Here is a 22,121-nt window from a genome sequence, read left to right as displayed (position 1 = left end):
TATCCACTTTCAGTCGTCCTCCATTCAAGTGGGCGGTTATCAAACATTTGCCTGACTTTTGAAAACAATGATCACCATTTTCTGGCATGTTGCCGACCAAACCAGAAATTGAATCAGAATTAAATTTATGTTGCATTGCATTGTCCATTTGAAATAATGTTAGAACATTTTTGAACAAACAGATGCAAATCAATGTTTTTTTTAAAAATCTGATTCATCGATTAATCGACCAAATAAATGATTATTCAAGTAACCATGAATTGGAGCCTTAATATGTTTCACAGCAAACATTGTGAAGCAGCATTTAGCTGTTATGCTGCACGCAAATGTAACAAATTGAAGTCAGCCACGAATAAAAATGCCTTCAAAACCAGGTTCAAAACGATACTCTCTGTCCCCATGTTCCTTTGATTGAAGTTCTTTTGAACATTTTTAAAAATCTATTTCACGATACGGTCGGTCTTTTGGTCATTTCACAGGGCTACTTTTTATTTAGTTCATTTACTCTTAAATATCTTTGAATCTTTTGTTTGTTGAAGTGTTTCAATCTTGACAATGTACATTCTTTTCATAAATTTAAAAAGCTACTTTTGTTGTGCTGGTTGTGTGAAGCACTTGAGTTGCCTTGGGAATGGGATGTGCGATTTAAATTTATTCACCGCGCCTTGCAGGAGACGGCGACATCTATCGCCAATGAATTCGACAGGGCTGGTGTTTAAAGTGGAACAATCCGCTTCGGTTCGATTTGATGCACTCGCTCAAAACCGATTTTCCGATTCGAATCGGATTCACGACACCCCCGGGAAGCCATCTCACCTTGGTCTTTAACTTCAAATCCAAATGATTCAAGGGCGCCTCGACACCTTCCCACGTTGTGCCTAACGCAGGACACCTCATTCCTCTTCGCACTTCTCCAACAAGGACAAACATCGCTTCTCTCGCTTTTGCACCTCCATAGCTACCCACATCCAAAGGTAGGCAAATGGGTGTTAACGCTGACTCACTCTCGCACACACGGCGTCTGTTTTGATGTGACCTGAACGAGGGGGGCGAAGCTGCATTCGTAATATTCATTGGAAAAATGTCACAGGATGCCGAGGCTTTGGTCTCATCATACGGTGGGGAAAAAAAGAAGCGATTGCATCTAAAGTTTTGTCGATACGCTTCATTGCTTCTCTTCCGTTTTCCTAGTGGAGGATTTATCGTGAATTAATTATGATGGTACTCGTTGGCTCTTTAGGGTCGGCTGTTTGATACTGAACGGCTCTCAAATATCGCTCATTTTCAAACAAGGTGTAATATCTCAACTCAACTGATCACTTTTGAACAACCAAGTGCGGTATACAAAGTGCCGTATAATTAATTCAACAACCAACAATAAAGCAATATATGAATAACCAAGACAATGGAAAGCACAATAACAGTCAAACTAAAAAATAAAGTCTCATACTGAGTCAAAAGCCAGAGAATAAAAATTAGTTTTCAGATTTGTTTTAAAGATGGGCATCGAGGGGCTTGGCTAACGTGCAGCGGGAGGTCGGGCGAGGCCATATAAAGATTTGAAAAGAAATAGAATCTAAAAAAAAAACCTAAAATGTATAGGTAGCCAGTGAAGGGATGCCACAGTCGGAGTTATGTGCTCCCTCTTACGAGTACCAGTCAAGAAGTGAGCAGCAGCATTTTGGACCAACTGGAGACGCTTCATGGAGGATTGGCTGAAGATACATATTTGAAAATGCGAGCATAACCATGAGGTATCTGCAGGTATCAAGTTCAAGGTTTACAAATGCATCTCACGAATGCAGCGAGTGATTCAGCAACAGAAGAATACTTGCCACGTGGACAGGTGGCCTTCTGTTGTGCTTTTGTCAGCAAAACGAATAAACCTTTGGAAAAGCACTCTTTGAAGAGCAACTCACTGGAGAGCCGCCTCTGCGACGGGTGTTTTCTGCGCTAAATGGAGCCTCAGATGTCGAGCTTATTAACGGGACTGATGTGTTTTGAGCAGCAAGCAGCTGTTAAGCAACACGGTTACGCCAACATTGTTACCAGACAACAAGAGGCTGTCTGTGCGGCGACCTCCTGCCAAGCGGTGTTGACCGCGTTATGCATCCAACGTGGCCAAGCTGCCGGGCTATTATTAGATATTGAATCTTGCTTATAAACGTGTCACTGCACAAGGGGTGGGAGTTGGGTGGGGGGGGGGGCTGCTTCTCTCACATCTCACCGCTCGACTCAATCGCCATAAATACTCGATTAGTGTGCTCGGGGGAGACAACAACAGCTTTCCAGCAATCCTCTGCAGGATTTCTCTCCCTTCGTCGCATCCCTATCACCTCGCATGTCAGAGCTGTCAGGAAAGGGACACCTGGCGGCAGGGTGCGTGATGAGGGAGTGGATACTTAGCGAGCTGCCAGCCTGCAGCCGACACATGAGACATTCAGGGTTGCGGAGAACGTAGATTAGGTGCTAATGGAGTTGGAAAACAAAGAAAGAAGGGTAGGACTGTCCAAATGACACCTGACGATTGCGTTTGTCATTTTAAAGCACTTACTTCTTGCATCTGTGTGTCGCCATGTTTAGCTAGTCTGCCTTCACAATCAAGCATGTGTCATTTAAACCAGCGGTCCCCAATCCCTGGGCCGTGGACCTATACCGGTCCGTGGGTCATTTGGTATCGGGCCGCACAGAAAGAATAAATAACTTACATGACTTACGTTTTATTTATTTCGGGATCTGATATTTTGTTTTATTTTGAAAAATTACCGGAGTCTCAGTTACATCCATCTACAGTATGTCACTCTTGACGCGTGATAGGTTACCGCTAAAATGAAACGCAGGAGCTAGCAAAATGAGTTTAAAAAAAACAAACGTCTGTGGAAAGTTTCTATGGGAAGGGGAAAAGGCCCAGGAGACTTTCAAGCAAAAGAAGGCTACATTTAATAGACAGTATCAGGAGTTCTACTTAAAATACGCATTTATCTCAACGGGAGATTCCCACGCACCAAGCCCACTCTGCATAATATGCAGCAATGGTGAGTTGTATTTTTACATACACTTTGTATTTGCGGTGTATCTTATTTACAGGTCAAATAATTTTATTTTGTAGTAAACGCCGGTCTCTGAAAATATTGTCTGACATTAAGCCGGTCCATGGGACCAAAAAAGGTTAGGGACCGCTGATTTAAAGGATGTGAACAATCTCGGTGGTATCAAGAGACAACGAAAGCCCAGGTACCAAAAGCCGCTTTAAACAAGTACGTTCTCAATGCGATCCAACTGTTGCTGCGTGACTACCGGCCGACGCCCGTCCGACCGCATTGAATTATCAGTGTGACATTTCAAAGGCCCGCTTTTGCCGATGCGTGTGGGAAGGATTCCGCTGAGGAAGGCTGCGCCACGTAAACAAAAACAGAAGGTGCCTCTCAGAGCGTCACTGCACATTGCCATGGCAAGATAAGTGCGCCCGCAACAGCTTGTTCAATTATTTGTCACGTCAACATCATTCTTCTTAGCTATTTGAAATGCCGTGCGTCGCTGTACGGTACGTATCACTTGACAATAAACCGAACACTGATGAAAGATTCTTCAAAAACAATTCCAGGAAGTCCATTCATTCAGATTCTTGGAAGCATTGTGTGTGATGTTGCCAATACCGCTTTGCCCTTTTGAACAACATCATAAAAGGCTGGCATGATGTGACCTTTCACAGCCCCAAACGTGTGGTGGGGGGACTCAACATGTTTGACTCCCCAGACGCACTTCTTTGCGTGGACGCATTGTTCCCGCTCCACCGCGCACGCCAACAACATCTGCCAATGAGCATCCCACTCGACTTCCATCTTCCGTAGTTTCCCCTTCCCCGGACCTCGGTAACCGACAACATATACACTACTTGATGTCAGCGGCAAACATTACACAGCGCACCCACTTCCAGGCAAACCGCGCCGCCCAAAAAGAGCATTTTGGTGTCATTTCGTCTTAGATGACACGCTGCTACGCGGTGTTAAGTGCAAGCAGACGCTCTCTGTCCACTCGGTCACAACAACCGCCCCCGCCCTCTCATCTCTCCGCACACCTCTCTGTCAATCCTTGGCTTCACTCAACAGAAGGCTCCTCGCTTGACTGGAAGGATGGATGGGGAGGCGCGGGATGTCTGCGCATGCTGATAACGCCGGACTGAAACGGACACAAGCCCGCGCGGAACATACAAAAGGAGGCGTTGGTGGAGGACACAGAATCTATTAGGCCTCTCTCGCATGTGACGAGTCGCAGCGAAAGGAGAGAGCCAAGGATAAGATGAAAGCGGATCCTTTTTTTTTCCCCCCTGAAGTGCAAAATTAACAAGATGACAGCCGGAATAAAGATGAGAAGGGAAATGATAGAGGAACAGTTGAGGATCGAAGATGGGGGCGGGGGGCTCTGAGGAGCAGTGCGTGAGGAGGAAGGGTGCAAAACGGACGGTGGTGCACATGTTCGCATGTATAACTGGTGAAGATGTCAAACTCGCTGCGGGGTCATGAGCAAGTTACTTGGCAAGTCCAGGAAGTATGATTTTGATAGTGAGAATAGTGCTTGTTATGTTTTTAAAATATATATAAATAATTAATCACTCATAATTTATCATACAGTCGAACCTCTTTTCAGCGTACCCCGTTTACAACGTTTCCACCCCTATAACGTTGAGATTTCAACGTCCCGATTTCATCTCGTTCATTTTCCATTCCAACGTAGACTTCATTATAACGACGAAATTTTTCCCGCAAAATAGTGAACTTACAAATGCTGCCAACAATTCAGCTTGCAGGAATCGGTTGATGTTTTTTTTGTGTCGTGCAGACAATGCAAAATTACATTAATAAATAAATCGGATAAGAGATCCGACACACGCGCCACAGCCATGCGCAGTCCAATCGGATACAATCACATGTCCTATATTTGCAGCGCAGTCAGGAGACAAGTGAATGATACGAGCGCACGGAGAAGGAAATTATTGCAAAAGAGCCGGATCGAGCCGGAATGAGGAAATGAGGACAGTGTAGACAAATGGAGACAAATCCTGAAGACAAACAAATGAAAAATGGCCGCAGAAGAAAGGAGGTTTTTTTATTGAGGAAACGGGAGACAAGGTGAATATTGAAGGCCCGCAGAGAATGTGATTTCAAAGTGAATTAGGGAAAAGGGAGGAGGGGTAGTAGGAAGGGCGGTGGCGGACGAAAAAAATGGCAAATAAAGGAGATTTCCATAAAGAAGGAGGAAAGAGAATGGAGTGTAAATATTGGATGTGGCAGCGGCGTGAAAAGGAAACCCACTAAAGTAAAATCGCCAAGATTAGAAAAAGGCGAGGTTTGGCAAGGAAAAGATGCAAAAATAGAGCCTGAAAAGGACAAATCAAGGAGAAGGCACAAGAGCGCGCAAGGGGACACCGAGGATTGACTGCATACAGTGGCGCAGGAGAGCGCCGAGCTCTGAAACAAATAACACATAAAAAGTGATAAGGCGCCAACAGACAACAGACGATGACAGCCCGCCGAGGAAGAAACAACATAAAAGAGATGGAAGACACATTCGGCGACACACGAACACACCTGCAAATCCAGCCGAAATCAACCCCATTACTGTCCAACTTGTGAGCTACGCAAAGCTAGCCAGCTAGCTCAGCTAGCCAAATATGTCCACTCCGTCAGCAGGCTCACAAACATTACTTTGCCGTTTGCACTTTCTCCTTCGTGTTCAAACAAACATTCAAACAAACAAAAACTGTTGAAGTTTGAGCAGTATGATGGGAAGGCGAAGTTGACTACTGCTAGCTAAACAAAACAATGTTGTGAAACTCACAGAATGCAGCGCCAGTGACCTGGGAGAGCACTGGAAAAATAAATGGACGAGTCAATTCAAATGTACAAACACACTCCATCGCAAGACCAATTTCCCCAAATGAATTAGTGCCTTGGCTGCCCACTTTGCAAAGGAACAGGGAATCATTCCTAATCGCATTGTCTGCGCGGCTCGGAAACATTCAAAGGCTGATTGCCTCCCGTAACAGCTGGCCTCTCCTCAGACCACACATCATTTCAGAAAAAGCCACTGGGGGCGGCGCCGCACTTTTCCGAAATATTCCATTCGGCCGTGTGGTTAGCGGAGCCGCAAACGGCCTCGGCGCGGCGAGCGGTTTCTCATCTATTTTAACGGTCCGATCTCCGCAATTAAAATGGTCTGGCCGCGGCCGCAGCGATGATTTCCGTTGGGCTAAATTTGGCCAGATGAAATGTCAAATGATGACACGCAGGAAGAGGAAACACTGCAAAGGCAGACGGGGACAAAAGCAGACAATTGAGTCCTTAAACACTATCTGAATTTGTTCCAATAATTACCTCGGCCTTGACTGTCAGACGCAGACCTCACACCCCACACACAATTTCTCTGTACTCGTCTCCACCTGCCCCTGTTAAGTCTGGTCACGTCCAGGCTGTCTGAATGTGTGACCTTCTCAAGGTCAAAGTGGGCGTTCTTTGAAAACCGGACCTTGTCAGGCAATGTGCCGGGTGGTTGGGTGGTTGTCACCCTCGCTGGGGGTTTGGAGGATTGGGGGGGGGGGGGGGGTCCCCATACCCCTTATTCTCCCTCTGGTCTCTGACCTCACAGAGACGCTAACGTCACATGGTCCAACGGCATCTCTTATAGTTCCATTTAGTGGATCTCAAACAGGGTTGTAATAGTTTTGGTGTATTTCTTGTGTGCAAGATTTATTTATATATATACATATATATATATATATATACAAACACACACACACACACACACGTATATAGATGAGAGTGACAAAAGCAGGGAAGGCATTCCAAATACGCAAGCGCAGTTGTCGCCAAGGATTGACGACATCTGATAGCGCTTTTTTATTGATTGACGCTAGATGACAGTTTTATCCTGTTAGTTTGCGTTAACTAAAATAAGCATCTCAAATTGTCTTTCATCATTGACATGAATGGAAATAAGGATAAACAAGCCTGCGAGTATTGTCATCTGTCTCGATGTGTTGCTCCATCATTTGTGTTCTAATACCCATAACTGTCGATTCTAACTGTTAGCCTGTCTATAGCATTTTGTATTGTCAGCATTAAGCTTAGCTGACTTTCCGAAGGCGAAGTAGTGGCGGCTTTTAATATGTATACATCGTGTAATGTACGCGCTTTCATTTAGCGTGAAAGTAAATTTCAACTGGGAGTAACAACAACAATGTTAATTAATATTAATGTAATGCATCTGGATCGATAAATCATGCAACGCCGTCACATTGATAGATGGATGTAAAAGCGCTCAGAACAAAGGCGGGTAAAATTAAACGCATGCACGTCAACACTGACGACGGGCTATTAGGATGGCGACATGATACATGGGATCAATTACGATGATTTGATTTTTTTTTTATATATATTCCAATTATGACAGCAAAAACAATAAGGCGAGAAGACACACTTCCCCCGTCTCTCTTTCTTTCTCTCGCTCACTCTGTCTCTGTCTCTCGAGGCGGGCAAAGACTGCAAGATTAAGGGTTATGCCTCTCACCAGAGCTACATGGTTTACTTCGGGTAAAACAAGCGCACTGAATAGCACATGACAGCGGGAGCAAGTGAAATGAGGTGCCGGGTGTCAGGAGGAGGTGGATAATAGAAACACAGAAGGGAGAAGAACAGCAGGAATTGGCCTTATTACTTGCAACGGAAGGAGGAAGGACAAGGGCAGGAAGACGAGAGAAAGCCAGCGATGTAGTCCTGCAAGTGAGGACGGAGAAATGGCAGACAGAGATGTGAAGTGTTGAGGAATAAAACATGGCGCCAGATTGATGAAGAGACAAAAAGGAGCGATGGCGGCCGCCACTGCGCTGCCAACCACCCCCCCCCCGCCCTTCTTCCAGCTCCACCGTCCACAGTTAGTTGGCTTAAGGTGAATAGAAAAAAAACTAAATCAAGGTGTCGCTTTAAAACACCTCCGCTGTATTTCCCGCCCGCCCACCCTGCCAGCGTGCAGTCCAGCCTTTGCTGTTCTTCCGTCTCTGTCAATAAGACGGAGCACCTTTTTCACACTATGACAATCCATCACTGCTTGTCCTCTACAACGTTTACTCTTATTCCCGCCGGTACACGGAGACTCTGCCCTGGATTTTGTCGTGGCATCACTCCTTGAAGTGCATTGGAGGCCAATGTAAGTCACTGCTTGAGGCTGAGCCGTTAAACTCAACTGTCACTGGAAGGAGGAATCTAAACTTTAAACCAATGTAACACCACCCCATAAACATGTAACGTGAATTTAATACACGACAAAAATTGGAAAATCTGCACTCATGCCAGACAAAAAGTCTTCACAAAAGCTAACCACTGCAATTACATCAACATCATCATCATCGCACATTTTTTTCACACAAGATTTTATCGAGCCATGACTGATGCAATGAATAAAACTGTTCAACACTTTGATGGCTGCAGATGTGAAATGCCGTCAACGGGAATTCTAACGAGGAGCGGCGACGATTGACGTCAACAATATTTTGTCATTTTATGCTAACTGTTCTTTTGATGGCGGCACCCGCAGCGGCTCCTCTCTCTGCTGTGGTTGAGAGGAATGAAATTTCATCTGTGCTGTATGTTGCACATGTAGCACATTTGACAAGAAAGTTGACTTGAACTTGAACAATGTTCTTTGGGGGGGATGAACTGGGAAAAGTTTTGGCCAACTCTGGTTTGATCATTAGGCTGGGGAGAAACAAAAACAATAAAAAAAAAATCACCATTAATGGAAAAAAAACTCATCAACTGATGGCAGCACTGGACATTACAAGCAGTTTGCGTTTGTCAGGTTGAATCTACCACAAAGAGTGTTAAAAAAGAGAGAAAAGAGGAGAGATTATTTAAATGTTGAATTACAGGAGTGACGTACGTACAGTACATAAACACAAGCTCACACACATACAAACACGCACGCACACACTACTAAATACTACTACTACAACTACAATTACTACTACTACTAATAATAATAATACCTTGCAAATAGTTTACAAAGTGTGTCAAATGATCCACCTGCACAATCCAAAATTCTTTGACTGGCACATTCAGAGAGGTATCAAGGCTATGTTTGTGATTATGGTGGACTTCAACTAAATTGCATCACTTCTTGAAAGTGGCGTGAAAATTCATGCGGCTTCAAAAAAATATCTATAAAGTACCTCAAATGTTTTGAGGCTTGTCCATCAAGAGAAATGTTCAAAAAAATATTCCAAGAAAGCCCCTGTCATGGTAAATAGTTGGAATGCTGTCCACTTGTCACACAAGTTTGGGTCCAAAACCCCTTTGCCTGAGCTTGCTTTTCAAGATACTGTCTTTTGAAGACACTTTTTGTTATTTTCTAACCAGTCTAAAACAGAGAAAGAGGTAACAAATTGTCAACGGCAATAAGACGCACCCGCGCCCACGATGCCCTTGGCGCTGCTCTTGATGAATCATTTATTCATCCGGCCCCTCAAACTGCTCCATCCTGGCGTTTTTGTCTTGATTGTGTTTGGCTCATTCATAATGTATGGCGACTGGGGAGGTTTTCACCGTGTCAACATGTTTCATAACTCAACGGCATGGCAAAGTGGTGCAAGCGAGTGCGGGAGCGGGGGGGAGGCGGGGGTAGGTGGGAGGTTTTCGATGTGAGCCCAGATAGCAGCGCGAGAGAGATGAAAATAGGCGAGTGCAGGGTGGGATTTTGACGGCGCCACTGGGGGTGAAGATGAAACTGTAAAGGATGAGGAAAAATATGTATATCGTTTGAAGACTCCTTTCGGGTGGGCGGGAAGAGCCGATGCGGTGAAGAGAAGGAAGACGGGGTGGAAAGCAGGCAGAAAAGTCACCCGAGGAGAAAGGTCGCAAGCTATTTCATGGCCATGCAGCTGGGATTTTTTTTGGAGGGGGGGGGGGGGGGGGGGGTTCCAGAATACCTCTATAGTATAAACTCACACGGGGATTAACATTGCCTGAAAGTGAGAATGTCAACTGCCTCAAAGCAAACGGAAGTGCACGCTGCGCTTATTTCCGGATTATACCCCAATATGGGAGTTAATGATGATGGGCTGTCGGTAATTGAATCACATAACCAAACAAATGTGGGCGATAAATGAACGTCTTGATTGAAACGAAGCTTTGCGCACATAAAAACCAACCGTTTCCTCCTCTTCCCCCCCAGACCCACCCTCCAAGAGACTGATGATTTGTTTTATCGGGAAGTCAATAGCGCGAGGCAAATTAAATCATATTTAAAAAGGGAGACAAAAGCATCGGCTGCGATTGGTGTACAGAATCCCCCGACTGCACAGGTGAGACACAAGCACGAAAAGGAGCGCTCGCGGCAACATCCTGCAAGTGGACTTACAGGATGACAATTACACAGTGGTCACGTTGTGCTGAAATACATTCGGCAAGCACATTTCCGTCGTGGCTTTTCTTCCCCGTGCGCTTAACATTGTCCCTAATAAAAAGATACGCACTTGTACTTTTATGGACTCTTACCGGCCCTCATTACCACTGAATTGCTTGCAAGGCCCTTGAGATAAACAAACATGTGGAGGATGAGTGATAAAAAGTCAGGCAATGGTGAGAGGAACGCATTTGTTGGAAAGATACCATTCAAAACTGTATGTGAGCTGCGTTCACCAATAATGCCAAGCATTTATGACAATAAAGTGACTTTGAGACTCCAGTGGTCCAGAATACCTCTATAATTCGGTTCCACAAACAAACAAAAAAACTTAGTCCACTTTCTGCTTTGTGTCGAGGCCCCATTTGTGAACGTATCGCATGAATGGTCCTCACGTGTGGTCAGATTACTACAAATTGCTCTCAATTTGGTTCTGAAAGTGGAGATGTGGTCGGATGAAGGAGGGGCAGCTCTTATTCAACTGGGGAAAAGTTCGTTGGTCAACCCAAAACAGAAAAAAAAATCCTAAACTATTTACTTTGTCACCTGATTTAATAAGTTTTTTTTAAAAAAGCGGGACTTGCAACTGTTTTTCTTTACGTGACTCACGGAGGAAAAATTTTAGGCTAACACGGAAGCCTCAACACGTTTTAGCGCAACCGCTGCGAGTCCTACCTCGATCCTGCCGGTGTCAGGCTGGAAGCCCCTGGCCGGGTCCTCGGTGGTCACCCTGCACTGGATGGCGCAGCCGTTGACCCGGATCTTGTCCTGTCTGAGGCCCAGTTCTGGCAAGCTGCGGCCGGAGCACACATGCAGCTGGGCGTGCACCAGGTCCACGCTGAGAAGACACACACAACCCCGCTGTTAATGGCGCCTGCTGATTCCACCTTTTCTATTGAAAACTGCACTAAGTAGCTCTTCCTGGGCTCAAATCGAGCTAGCGAGTGCGCGAATTCGCCATGGATGAGTGACTTTGTAAAGCACATCCCATTTGGGCAAATGAAATCCGCCACGCGTGAAAGGAAACGAAGCCCACCTGAATACGCCGTCAAATAAGAAAACAAATTTGATTAAAATACAAAAGGTGTAATGTGATCATGTAAGTGCCTCTCCCGAGAAAAGCCTGAGTACACTCAAAATGCAAATCATTAATTCCAGTCTAGTCTCATGTCATTGGAGTGCTATTGAGGAAATCAGGTCGGAGATTATGATTGAATGCAAGTCGGCCTGCAAAAAAGCCCGATAAATAACAGCACGTTCACTGATAGAATGAAAAAAAAAACTCATTTACATATTTGTTCCAGCCTCCGATTGGTTGGTAGGAGCAAAACCTTGATCGATCCTCACACATTTAAGAATCAGCATCTCTGCTGAGTACAGCACATACCGTATTTTCCGCGCTATAAGGCGCACCCAAAAACATTGTTTTCTCAAAAGTCGACATTGCGCCTTAAAATCCGATGTGCCTTATATATGGATCAATATTCCAATTTCTTGGACGTAGTATTTTTAATGTTCTGTAAAGAGCTTTGTTCCAGCTGCAGCCGGTTACGAAAGCTCTCTGTAAATAAATCTGTATTGTATTGTATTCCCCTTTAGCGTAGCTCGATCTAGTGGATGCATAATGCAACTGCAGCCTCTATTGTGGCATCTATGCTATGCGCCTTATAATGTGGTGCACCCTATATATGAAAACGGTTTTAAAATAGGCCATTCATTGAAGGTGCGCCGTATACTTCCGAAGCGCCTTAAAGTGTGGAAAATACGGAATATATCCTGTTTAATTTGTCATGATTCTGAACTACTCCACTTGCCTGCTGCTTCATATTCTGCATGTGGGAGTATTTTTATTCCTACTTGATGCCAAGGTGGAGGAAAAGAAGACAAGAAAAAAGGGAGCGAAATGCTTCCCGAGCTCAGATAATTGACCTTTCGGACTAAAATGCACAGCGGTAAACTCAACGGAGCGAAGGATGCGCAACAACCAGAAGCTCGCCGTCTTCGCCCGCTCGCCTCAATTAGCGCTCGTGTCACACTGGCAGAGCCGAAGGACAATTATGCAGCAGCCTGTTGTGAAATGTGTTGCTGCAGCAAGACGAGTCACAGACAACTTGACACTCATGTTGTCCTTCTGACGGCTCCGCTGGCACCCTAAAATATGAAGTATGCCTTTGCCCACAGTAGACTGACATATGTTTTTCACAAAACCTCATTTACATATTTGAGACAAGCGTCTCATATGGAAAAGTACTCTTTTTTTTTTTAAATAGTCAAGAGCACATCTGAAAACTTTTTTAATGACAGAGATCAAATTACATCGACTATTTAGGCATAACTCCGCCATTTTGAAATCCCAAAATGGGCCCGGGGAAATTCATTGTGAGCTAAATACGACTTGGACAAATGAAGGAGCCGGCAGCTGCATCTGTCCTTCAGTGCGGCTCGTTACTGTTACACAATAACAGCATTTTGTGTCATTAGCAACTTGCACTTCATACAAATAATGAGGCTGCCAAGTCGCAGAGAAACATTGCAACATGAGCGGGGCAAAAGAATAAATGTGGGATTCAACCCCAAGTGGATGCAGCGATATGCTGTAATTAAGCGCAAAGTATAAAAAGGGAGACAGTTAAGCTAAGTTCTCCTTTCCTTGAATTTTCAATGCATCAAGGACTCTCTGGCAAGAGGATCGTTTCACAGAGTCTTACGATGGCGTTGCCATACGTGATGTTCTCAAGTGTCAATCTATTTATTTCTTGCCATGCCGAGATGTCAAGCCCGATGCTGTGCGTCTATTTTTCTTGCCAGCAACTCCAACTGAGCACTTGAGCATTTTTTTTCTTCCCGGGCCCTTGAATGGCTGCCAAGATTCTATTTTATCGCTGCCGGTCGAAAAGACAAAGATGCCTCGAGGAGTACCGGTCTTCTACCTTACACACCATGCTCTATGTCGGATTTAAAAAGGTCCCGATTGGCTATCCAGGCCTAACAGATCAGGAAGTGGCAGAAGTCCTGAAGTCATTTTGACAGTCAGAATGCTCTCGGTCTGCTTGAGGGGCTCTTACTTTTAAGTAAGTAGTTAGGTGGTAGCGCTCCAGAGTGGTTTCGAACCTACTTGGCAGGTAAGACTTTTTGCTCTTGAGTCCCACTCTGCCGCACAGTTGTGTGGTGTTCCGCAGGGTTCAATTGGAGGGCCCTGCTGTGTTTATTGTATTTGATGGCAATGGGTTCCATCATATGAGCCTCCGTGAGCCGTCACCTTACCGTGGTGGAGGGGTTTGTGTGTCCCAATGATCCTAGGAGCTAAGTTGTCTGGGGCTTTATGCCCCTGGCAGGGTCACCCATGGCAAACAGGTCCTAGGTGAGGGATCAGACAAAGCACGGCTCACAAAGCCCCTTATGATAGATAAAATCGATGGCACTCAGTTTCCCTTGCCCGGACGCGGGTCACCGGGGCCCCCCTCTGGAGCCAGGCCTGGAGGTGGGGCTCGTTGGCGAGCGCCTGGTGGCCGGGCCTACACCCATGGGGCCCGGCCGGGCTCAGCCCGAAGAGGCAACGTGGGTCCTCCTTCTCATGGTCTCACCACCCGTGGGAGGGGTCAAAGGGGTCGGGTGCAATGCGAGCTGGGCGGCAGCCAAAGGCGGGGACCCTGGCGGTCCGATCCTCGGCTGCAGAAGCTAGCTCTTGGGACATGGAATGTCACCTCTCTGGCAGGGAAGGAGCCCGAGCTGGTGTGTGAGGTAGAGAAGTTCCAACTGGATATAGTTGGACTTGCCTCCACACACAGCCTGGGTTCTGGTACTAGTTCTCTCGAGAGGGGTTGGACTCTCTTCCACTCTGGAGTTGCTCATGGTGAGAGGCGCAGAGCAGGTGTGGGCATACTCATTGCCCCCCGGCTCAGTGCCTGTACATTGGGGTTCACACCGGTAGACGAGAGGGTTGCTTCCCTCCGCCTTCGGGTGGGGGGACGGGTCCTGACTGTTGTCTGTGCATATGCACCAAACGGCAGCTCAGCATACCCACCCTTTTTGGAGTCCTTGGAGGGTGTGCTGGAGAGTACTCCTGCTGGGGACTCCCTTGTTCTGCTGGGGGACTTCAATGCTCACGTGGGCAATGACAGTGAGACCTGGAGGGGCGTGATTGGGAGGAACGGCCCCCCCGATCAGAACTCGAGTGGTGTTTTGTTATTGGACTTCTGTGCTCGTCACGGACTGTCCATCACGAACACCTTGTTCAAACATAAGGGTGTCCATATGTGCACTTGGCACCAGGACACCCTGGGCCGTAGTTCGATGATCGACCTTGTGGTTGTATCATCGGATTTGCGGCCGCATGTTTTGGACACTCGGGTGAAGAGAGGGGCGGAGCTGTCAACTGATCACCACCTGGTGGTGAGTAGGCTCCGATGGTGGGGGAAGATGCCGGTCCGTCCTGGCAGACCCAAACGTATTGTGAGGGTTTGTTGGGAGCGTCTGGCGGAATCCCCTGTCAGAAGGAGTTTCAACTCCCACCTCCGACAGAGCTTTTCCCATGTTCCGGGGGAGACGGGGGACATTGAGTCCGAGTGGACCATGTTCCGTGCCTCTATTGTTGAGGCGGCCAATCTGAGTTGTGGCCGTAAGGTGGTTGGTGCCTGTCGTGGCGGCAACCCTCGTACTCGCTGGTGGACACCAGCAGTAAGGGATGCCGTCAAGCTGAAGAAGGAGTCCTATCGAGCCTTTATGGCCTGTGGGACCCCAGAGGCAGCTGACGGGTATCGACTGGCCAAGCGGAACGCAGCTTCGGTGGTCGCCGAGGCAAAAACCCGAGCGTGGGAAGAGTTCGGTGAGGCCATGGAAGCCGACTTCCGGACGGCTTCGAGGAAATTCTGGTCCACCATCCGACGTCTCAGGAGGGGGAAGCAGTGCACCACTAACATTGTGTACAGTGGGGATGGGGCACTGCTGACTTCGACTAGGGACGTTGTGAACCGGTGGGCAGAGTACTTCGAAGACCTCCTCAACTCCACCAACACGTCTTCCTTGGAGGAAGCAGAGTCTGAGGACCCTGAGGTGGGCTCTCCTATCTCTGTGGTTGAAGTCACCGATGTGGTTAAAAAGCTCCTCGCTGGCAGGGCCCCAGGGGTGGATGAGATCCGCCCGGAGTTCCTCAAGGCTCTGGATGTTGTGGGGCTGTCCTGGTTGACACGCCTCTGCAACATCGCGTGGTCAACGGGGAGAGTGCCTCTGGATTGGCAGACCGGGGTGGTAGTCCCTCTTTTTAAAAAGGGGGACCGTAGGGTGTGTTCCAACTACAGAGGGATCACACTCCTCAGCCTCCCTGGTAAGGTCTATTCAGGGGTGCTGGAGAGGAGGGTCCGTCAGGAAGTCGAGCCTCAGATTGAGGAGGAGCAGTGTGGTTTTCGTCCCGGCCGTGGAACAGTCGACCAGCTCTACACCCTTAGCAGGGTCCTCGAGGGTATGTGGGAATTCGCCCAACCAGTCTACATGTGTTTTGTGGACTTGGAGAAGGCGTTTGACCGTTCTGTGGGGGGTGCTTCGTGGGTATGGGGTACCGAAACCCCTGATACGGGCTATTCGGTTACTATACCACCGATGTCAGAGTTTGGTTCGCATTGCCGGCAGTAAGTCGGAATCGTTTCCAGTGAGGGTAGGACTCCGCCAAGGCTGCCCTTTGTCGCCGATTCTGTTCATAATCTTTATGGACAGAATTTCTAGGCGCAGCCGAAGCGTTGAGGGCGTCCGTTTTGGTGGCCTCAGTATTGCATCCCTGCTTTTTGCAGATGATGTGGTGCTGTTGGCTCCTTCAAACGGGGCTCTCCAACTCTCACTGGAGCGTTTCGCAGCCGAGTGTGAAGCGGTTGGGATGAAAATCAGCACCTCCAAATCTGAAACCATGGTCCTCAGTCGGAAAAGGGTGGAGTGCCCCCTCCGGGTTGGGGGAGAGATCTTGCCCCAAGTGGAGGAGTTTAAGTATCTTGGGGTCTTGTTCACGAGTGAGGGCAGGAGGGAGCGAGAGATCGACAGGCGGATCGGTGCAGCGTCTGCTGTGATGCGGACGTTGTATCGGTCTGTCGTGGTGAAGAAGGAGCTGAGCCAAAGGGCGAAGCTCTCAATTTACCGGTCGATCTACGTTCCAACCCTCATCTATGGTCACGAGCTATGGGTCGTGACCGAAAGAACGAGATCCCGGATACAAGCGGCCGAAATGAGTTTTCTCCGCAGGGTGTCCGGGCTCTCCCTTAGAGATAAGGTGAGAAGCTCGGTCATCCGGGAGGGGCTCAGAGTCGAGCCGCTTCTCCTCCACATCGAGAGGAGCCAGATGAGGTGGCTTGGGCATCTGATTCGGATGCCTCCTGAACGCCTCCCTGGTGAGGTGTTCCGGGCATGTCCCACCGGGAGGAGACCCCGAGGAAGACCCAGGACACGCTGGAGTGACTATGTCACCCAGCTGGCCTGGGAACGCCTCGGGATCCCCCGGGGAGAGCTGGAAGAAGTAGCTAGGGAGAGGGAAGTCTGGGCTTCCCTGCTAAAGCTGTTGCCCCCGCGACCCGGCCCCGGATAAGCGGTAGAAGATGGATGGATGGATGGGTTCCATCATATGAAAGCAAGGAATTTCCTTTCAAGGATATTTCTCCTTAATGCCACAAGAATTGACAAATTATGGTGTTTGTTCCATTTTTTTTGTTTGTTTGTTGTTTTAGCTTAGGGAGCTGGCTCAAGTATAGCCTCTCCTTTCACAACAACACTTTGAAACAGCATTCACTGCCTTCATCACATCTCGGCCGGATTGTTGTAAAGCACTATATTTTTTGGAGTCAGCCAGTAGGGCTTCAACGGTGTCCAGTTGGTCAAAAATGCTGTTGCTCCCCTCTTAACTGAAGCTCACAGGAGGGAGCACATAACTCCAATTCCTGTCTCCATTCACTGGCTCCCTATCCATTTTAGAGTTCATTTTGTGATTTTTTTAAAAAAAATTGTCTTTAAAATGTCTCGCCCCACCTTACCTCTCTGAGCTCCTCAATCTCTACGTACCTGCCCGAGACCTCAGGTCTTTAGAGGTACCGACAACTAAGTGGAGGCTCAGAGGGGATGGCGATTTTGCCATTGCCAGTCCCACTCTTTGGAATGACCTTCCGTTAAACGTTAGGCAAGGCCCCTCTATGTCCATATTTAAAACTCATCTTCAAACCCATTTTTATTCTTTGGCTTTTGACTGAGCATGAGACTGATCGCTGTTTTAATGTTTTATTGTGGTTCCAGTTTTTATGTGAACATATCTCGTTGAAACTGGCATGTTACAATACTTTGTCCAACAGGGAGAAAAATTCAAGTCAGAAATCAATACCACTGGCACGCCACAACTGAAATGAAAACAGCTTCAACCGGCTCCCTCAAAGCATGATTTGTTTCACTGGACGTTACCATGTGTAAACACCAATTACTTTTTGCCATTTAAAAGAGGTGCTTGATCCCTCGGGTCAAAGGGTGCAATAACTGTTTTTGTCAAATGCAAAGCCAATTAGAAGGAAAAACACTCTTCAGTCTGCAAAGGCCACAGAGGACGAGTGGATCACACTGATAAAGGTGGAGCAGCATCCTTGAGCTCCCCCCTGCCCCTTGTATCACTAAAAATAAAACACGCTTATGTAATACAGAATGCTTATTTTGGGTGTAATAAGTGGCAAAGCGCATGCGCACGCATACACACATACACCTTATGCAGCATATATGCAGTTGCATATATGTTTATCTTATATTTTATATTGCATTCTGTAACATGTACAGTTCATTTTTTTAAAATTATTTGTGCATACAAATAATTTTTTCTACTTTCTGCCCTCCAAATTTTGCTGCAGTAGATTGTGAATTTCTCCGATGTGAGACAAATAAAAGTTTTCTTATCTTATCTTACACATACACCTGCAAAAAAAAAAAACCCCGAAGCCTCACTACATTATAACAGTACAATAGCCTTATGATCACAGCCACCGATCACCCAAAGTCACCGCATTCATCGCCGTGAGCCAGTGAGGGAGTTCACACTGCAAGGCCCGGAGCTAAAAGGGGCACATCGAAGAAGAAAATATGATTGAGAAGCAGTCGGCAGGCAAAGCGGCGTGCCACCGTGCTTCAATGCTCGCTGACAAAGAAGAGCGAGGAAGAAACAGAGCAAGAGAGAGAGAAGAGAGAAGGAGAGAAAGAGGAAGGAAAAAAAGCAAACAAACAAGATGAAAGCTCTACATTTCCCACTGAAGGCGAGGAGTGGGGAGAGATGAGGCAGTGGGAGTGTGGAAGAGGATAAACAGCTGCTTTCAAAGTGGAGAAAGTGGGAGTGTGGAAAAGGATTGGATTTGGCCCCACTCAAAAGGGGGAATACACTGAATGAAAGGAAGCAGGTCGTGGGTGGAAAGGAGGAGGAGGAGGAGATGGTGATGGATGTCCAACTGATTAGAGGGACGGAACGCGTGGTGCAAATGGCGCTAAATGCTAAAGTTCAAGCGTACACAATCGCAATCGACTGCGTAACGACAGTTGCTGATTTTGTTACAAGTGAGGGTCACGTGATTGGTACTGGCTCGACACAGCGGCTCTGCGAAAGGTTTTCCGTTAAAAGGAGGGACGAGTAAACGCAAACGGGTGGAAGAAGAAGAAGAGGAGGAGCGAGTGGAGAAAAGTGGCCGATGAGGAGGATTTAAAAAATAGAAGCGAGAAAGGATGGCGTAAGTATTTAGAATCACACGACAAACAGGTGGTGAGCAAGGCGTCGAGGCTCTTGTATGAATTTTCATGAGATGCTTTTCGACGGCAAACAAAAGGAAAGCGATCGAGATGGAGGTGAGCCGCGTGCGATGGAGAGGGCGGGGGGAAATAAGAAATTGGAATCACTGTGGCATGAGGGTGGCATTCCGACATCAATTTAGCGAGGAAGCCAATGCAAACAAAGCGTGCACTGGAATGGATCGCAGACTCTGAAAAACATATTCAGCAAAGACGGCAAATACGACAGCGCCGCGGCCACGCGCCTCGGGTTTCAGGGATCTGAACCCGACTCACTTTCGAACGACCAGGTGGGGGGCCTAGGTCATCGCCCGCATAATTATCATGGTGCCGTCTGCAGGATCTCAGCTTTTTTTTCGTTGTTTGGTGTCTTTCGTGTGGACTTTTTTTTTATGCGCCTGTAGTAGGCAGCATTTTTCACAGCCCTGTTTTGTTCGGCGGAGATGTCGGCGCTGTTAGACAGTCTGCATTGGTGCGGCTGGATGGATGGCTGCCGGAGCCGAGGTTGAGGAGAGAGGAGCGTCGGCGCGTATGTGGAACTGGGAGCCGTCGCTTGGAATTGAAGCGGATTTACATGGGACAGGAGAAGGGAACCACTCTTTTTTTTTGTTTCTTTTGTCAATGGATGCTAGAACTTCTCGTTTACTTTCATGCTGAGCTTGTAGCCGACGTGTGGGACATCATGCACGTTTTGAGGGTGACGTCTCTGATCCACTGGTGAAAAGAGACTGAGTCTCTCCTATTTCATCGATAATTGCTTCAAACAAACAAGGCGTATGTCACAATTGTCACAATTGTATGACCGTGCACGTTTTGTGTTCTGCGTTCTGCTACATATTGTTAATTGTTCTGTAAAGCGCCGCGTTGCAGCTGCAAGCGCTACATAAATAAAGATGTATTGTAGTGTATTGTGAAGACGCACGCAACTATCTGATGCGATTCCGTCTCCTTTTCGGCTCGCGCACTCCGTCATTTTCTCCCGCCTGGAAATCAGACCCCTAATTAATTCTTGCTTCCCTTGTTATGAAGCAGATGGGAGAGTGAGGAGGGGAAAACAAAATAAGCCTGGCGTCCAGAAGGCAGCGGCGGATGAGACGAGGAAGAAGTGAAGAGGAGGAGAGACGCCTATTTGCATTAAAGCCAACATGCGAGGTCAACGGCACACACGCACACGCACCGCGACCCCTTGACGCCAATGTACGGATAGCACACCACGCGAAAGCATCATTTCAGGGACCGAATGAATCATTAATGCGTCCTGCCATGCTACATTTACGCACCAACAAGTCGCCGCCACATCGGATGAGGTACAGCTGCGATTAAGCATACTCAAAGCTACAAATATTTCTTCTACGGCGTAGCCGCACTGCACATTTTACATGGCACGCTAAGTACCGCAAACAATGAAAAGGCGTCCTTTTTTGGGGAATTTAAAGCAAAACAAGTCAATACATGGAACTTTTAATTATTGCCATGACATCTATGCTCATTTCTGTTAGCTTGTCTCCGGCAGTAGTCGTTAGCGTTAGGCTAGCAGACTGTTGTGAGACGAAATATAGTTTGGTTCCACATTTTGGGGTTTCAATCCAGAGCGTTTTAATTTCTTTTGTTTTAGATGTCACTTTTAAACGAAGCTCCCACTGGGGAGTGACAAATAAAATGCTTGAAATAAGTGCCAAAGAAAATTTGCAAAGGAACACAGTGGGACTTCAAGTTACGAGCATAATGTGTTCCATGGGGCTGTTTGCAACTTGAAATTTTCATGAGTTGCGGGAATGAAAACAAAAGTATGTCTGAAATTGTTTTCGCCGCAAGTATTACTCAGATGGTTGGCCAACTTTACTTCACACTTGACCTTTAAGGTACTCCTGCGAGAAACGATGGTTCCCTCTAACACACGACATTCGTTTTGCTTCAACTTCTCGGCTGAAAAACCCCCCGACAACAACGAAATCATCTTGAGCTTGCAGGTGACAATGCTGCCAGTCACACATGCAATATGTGCAGGAAAGTCAAGTCTATTTGCCAAGTTAATCCGTGTATTCACTGTATCAACACACACAGGCGATTTAGCACCCCACTCGGCGCTGAACATCGTTTTTATTTGACATTCGGTTCGTGCACGAACCAAATCTGTGTGCGGTATTTAATTCAAATCATCTCCATAAACGCCGGACGTCTCTCCGGCACACGCCGGCGATGGGAAAATTCATGAGCGCTCGGGTTCAGTTTCGACAGGAAACACCTTTGGCCTCATAGCATCTCCCTCTCCAATTCATTTTCTTTTTATGCGATTTGAGAGTTGAAAGCTTCCACTCTATAGACGTGTCACAAACAGTAGATGTGATTGGAGAAGTTTTGAAAAGTTGGGTCACGCGATAACACTGACTGATTGGGGGTGCTTAATTGCCTAATTAATATCATGGTGGCTGTGCGCCCTTGATTAATAGGAGCACATCAACTAAAACTCGCATCACGCCACATTAGCTCCCTCGACCGACTTTTCTTCCAAACGCGTGACAACGCAAAGGGCGACGGAGGCCCGCTGTCTCTCTTGTGAGCGACGTCCATGGAAAGACACGATGTACAGAAAACGCAAATGATGTCAACATCCAAGTCATTCAAATCCATTTCAAGCACGACGAATAAGCCTGATGTGATTTCGCTAAGAAGAATCATCTTGGCAGATGTCGCGTGCAATCCCACATGTGGCGAGCACACGCAAGCAAATCGGTGCCAATGATGTGCTTTATGCAGGTCAAATCAGGATCGCGACGGAGGCACAGGTAAGTGGCTGAAGGTACTCAAGCTGTCATTTCATGCCGCGACATCAGACGTCCCACGGACTATGGCCGCACGTGCGTGCGTGTGGGCACATGCGGCAA

The 22,121-nt window shown here is 47.1% G+C and overlaps 1 protein-coding gene across 1 annotated transcript in view; it reads right to left on the bottom strand.

Annotated features, from left to right (window-relative positions):
- Window positions 1-22,121, bottom strand: part of LOC147209274 (pyruvate carboxylase, mitochondrial-like) — a 149,228-nt gene that overhangs the window by 92,136 nt on the left and 34,971 nt on the right. The window contains exon 11 of the mRNA XM_086105036.1: window positions 11,131-11,293. Within this exon, the coding sequence (XP_085961162.1) occupies window positions 11,131-11,293 (163 nt within the window). The remainder of the gene's footprint in view (window positions 1-11,130; window positions 11,294-22,121) is intronic.

The sequence above is a fragment of the Hippocampus guttulatus genome, chromosome 2, assembly GCF_054856545.1.
Source record: "Hippocampus guttulatus isolate MCC_2025c chromosome 2, RoL_Hgut_1.0, whole genome shotgun sequence".
NCBI classification, from domain to species: Eukaryota; Metazoa; Chordata; class Actinopteri; order Syngnathiformes; family Syngnathidae; genus Hippocampus; species Hippocampus guttulatus.
The sequence above is the reverse complement of the archived record's forward strand: the minus strand, read 5'-3'. Positions and strand labels throughout refer to the sequence as shown.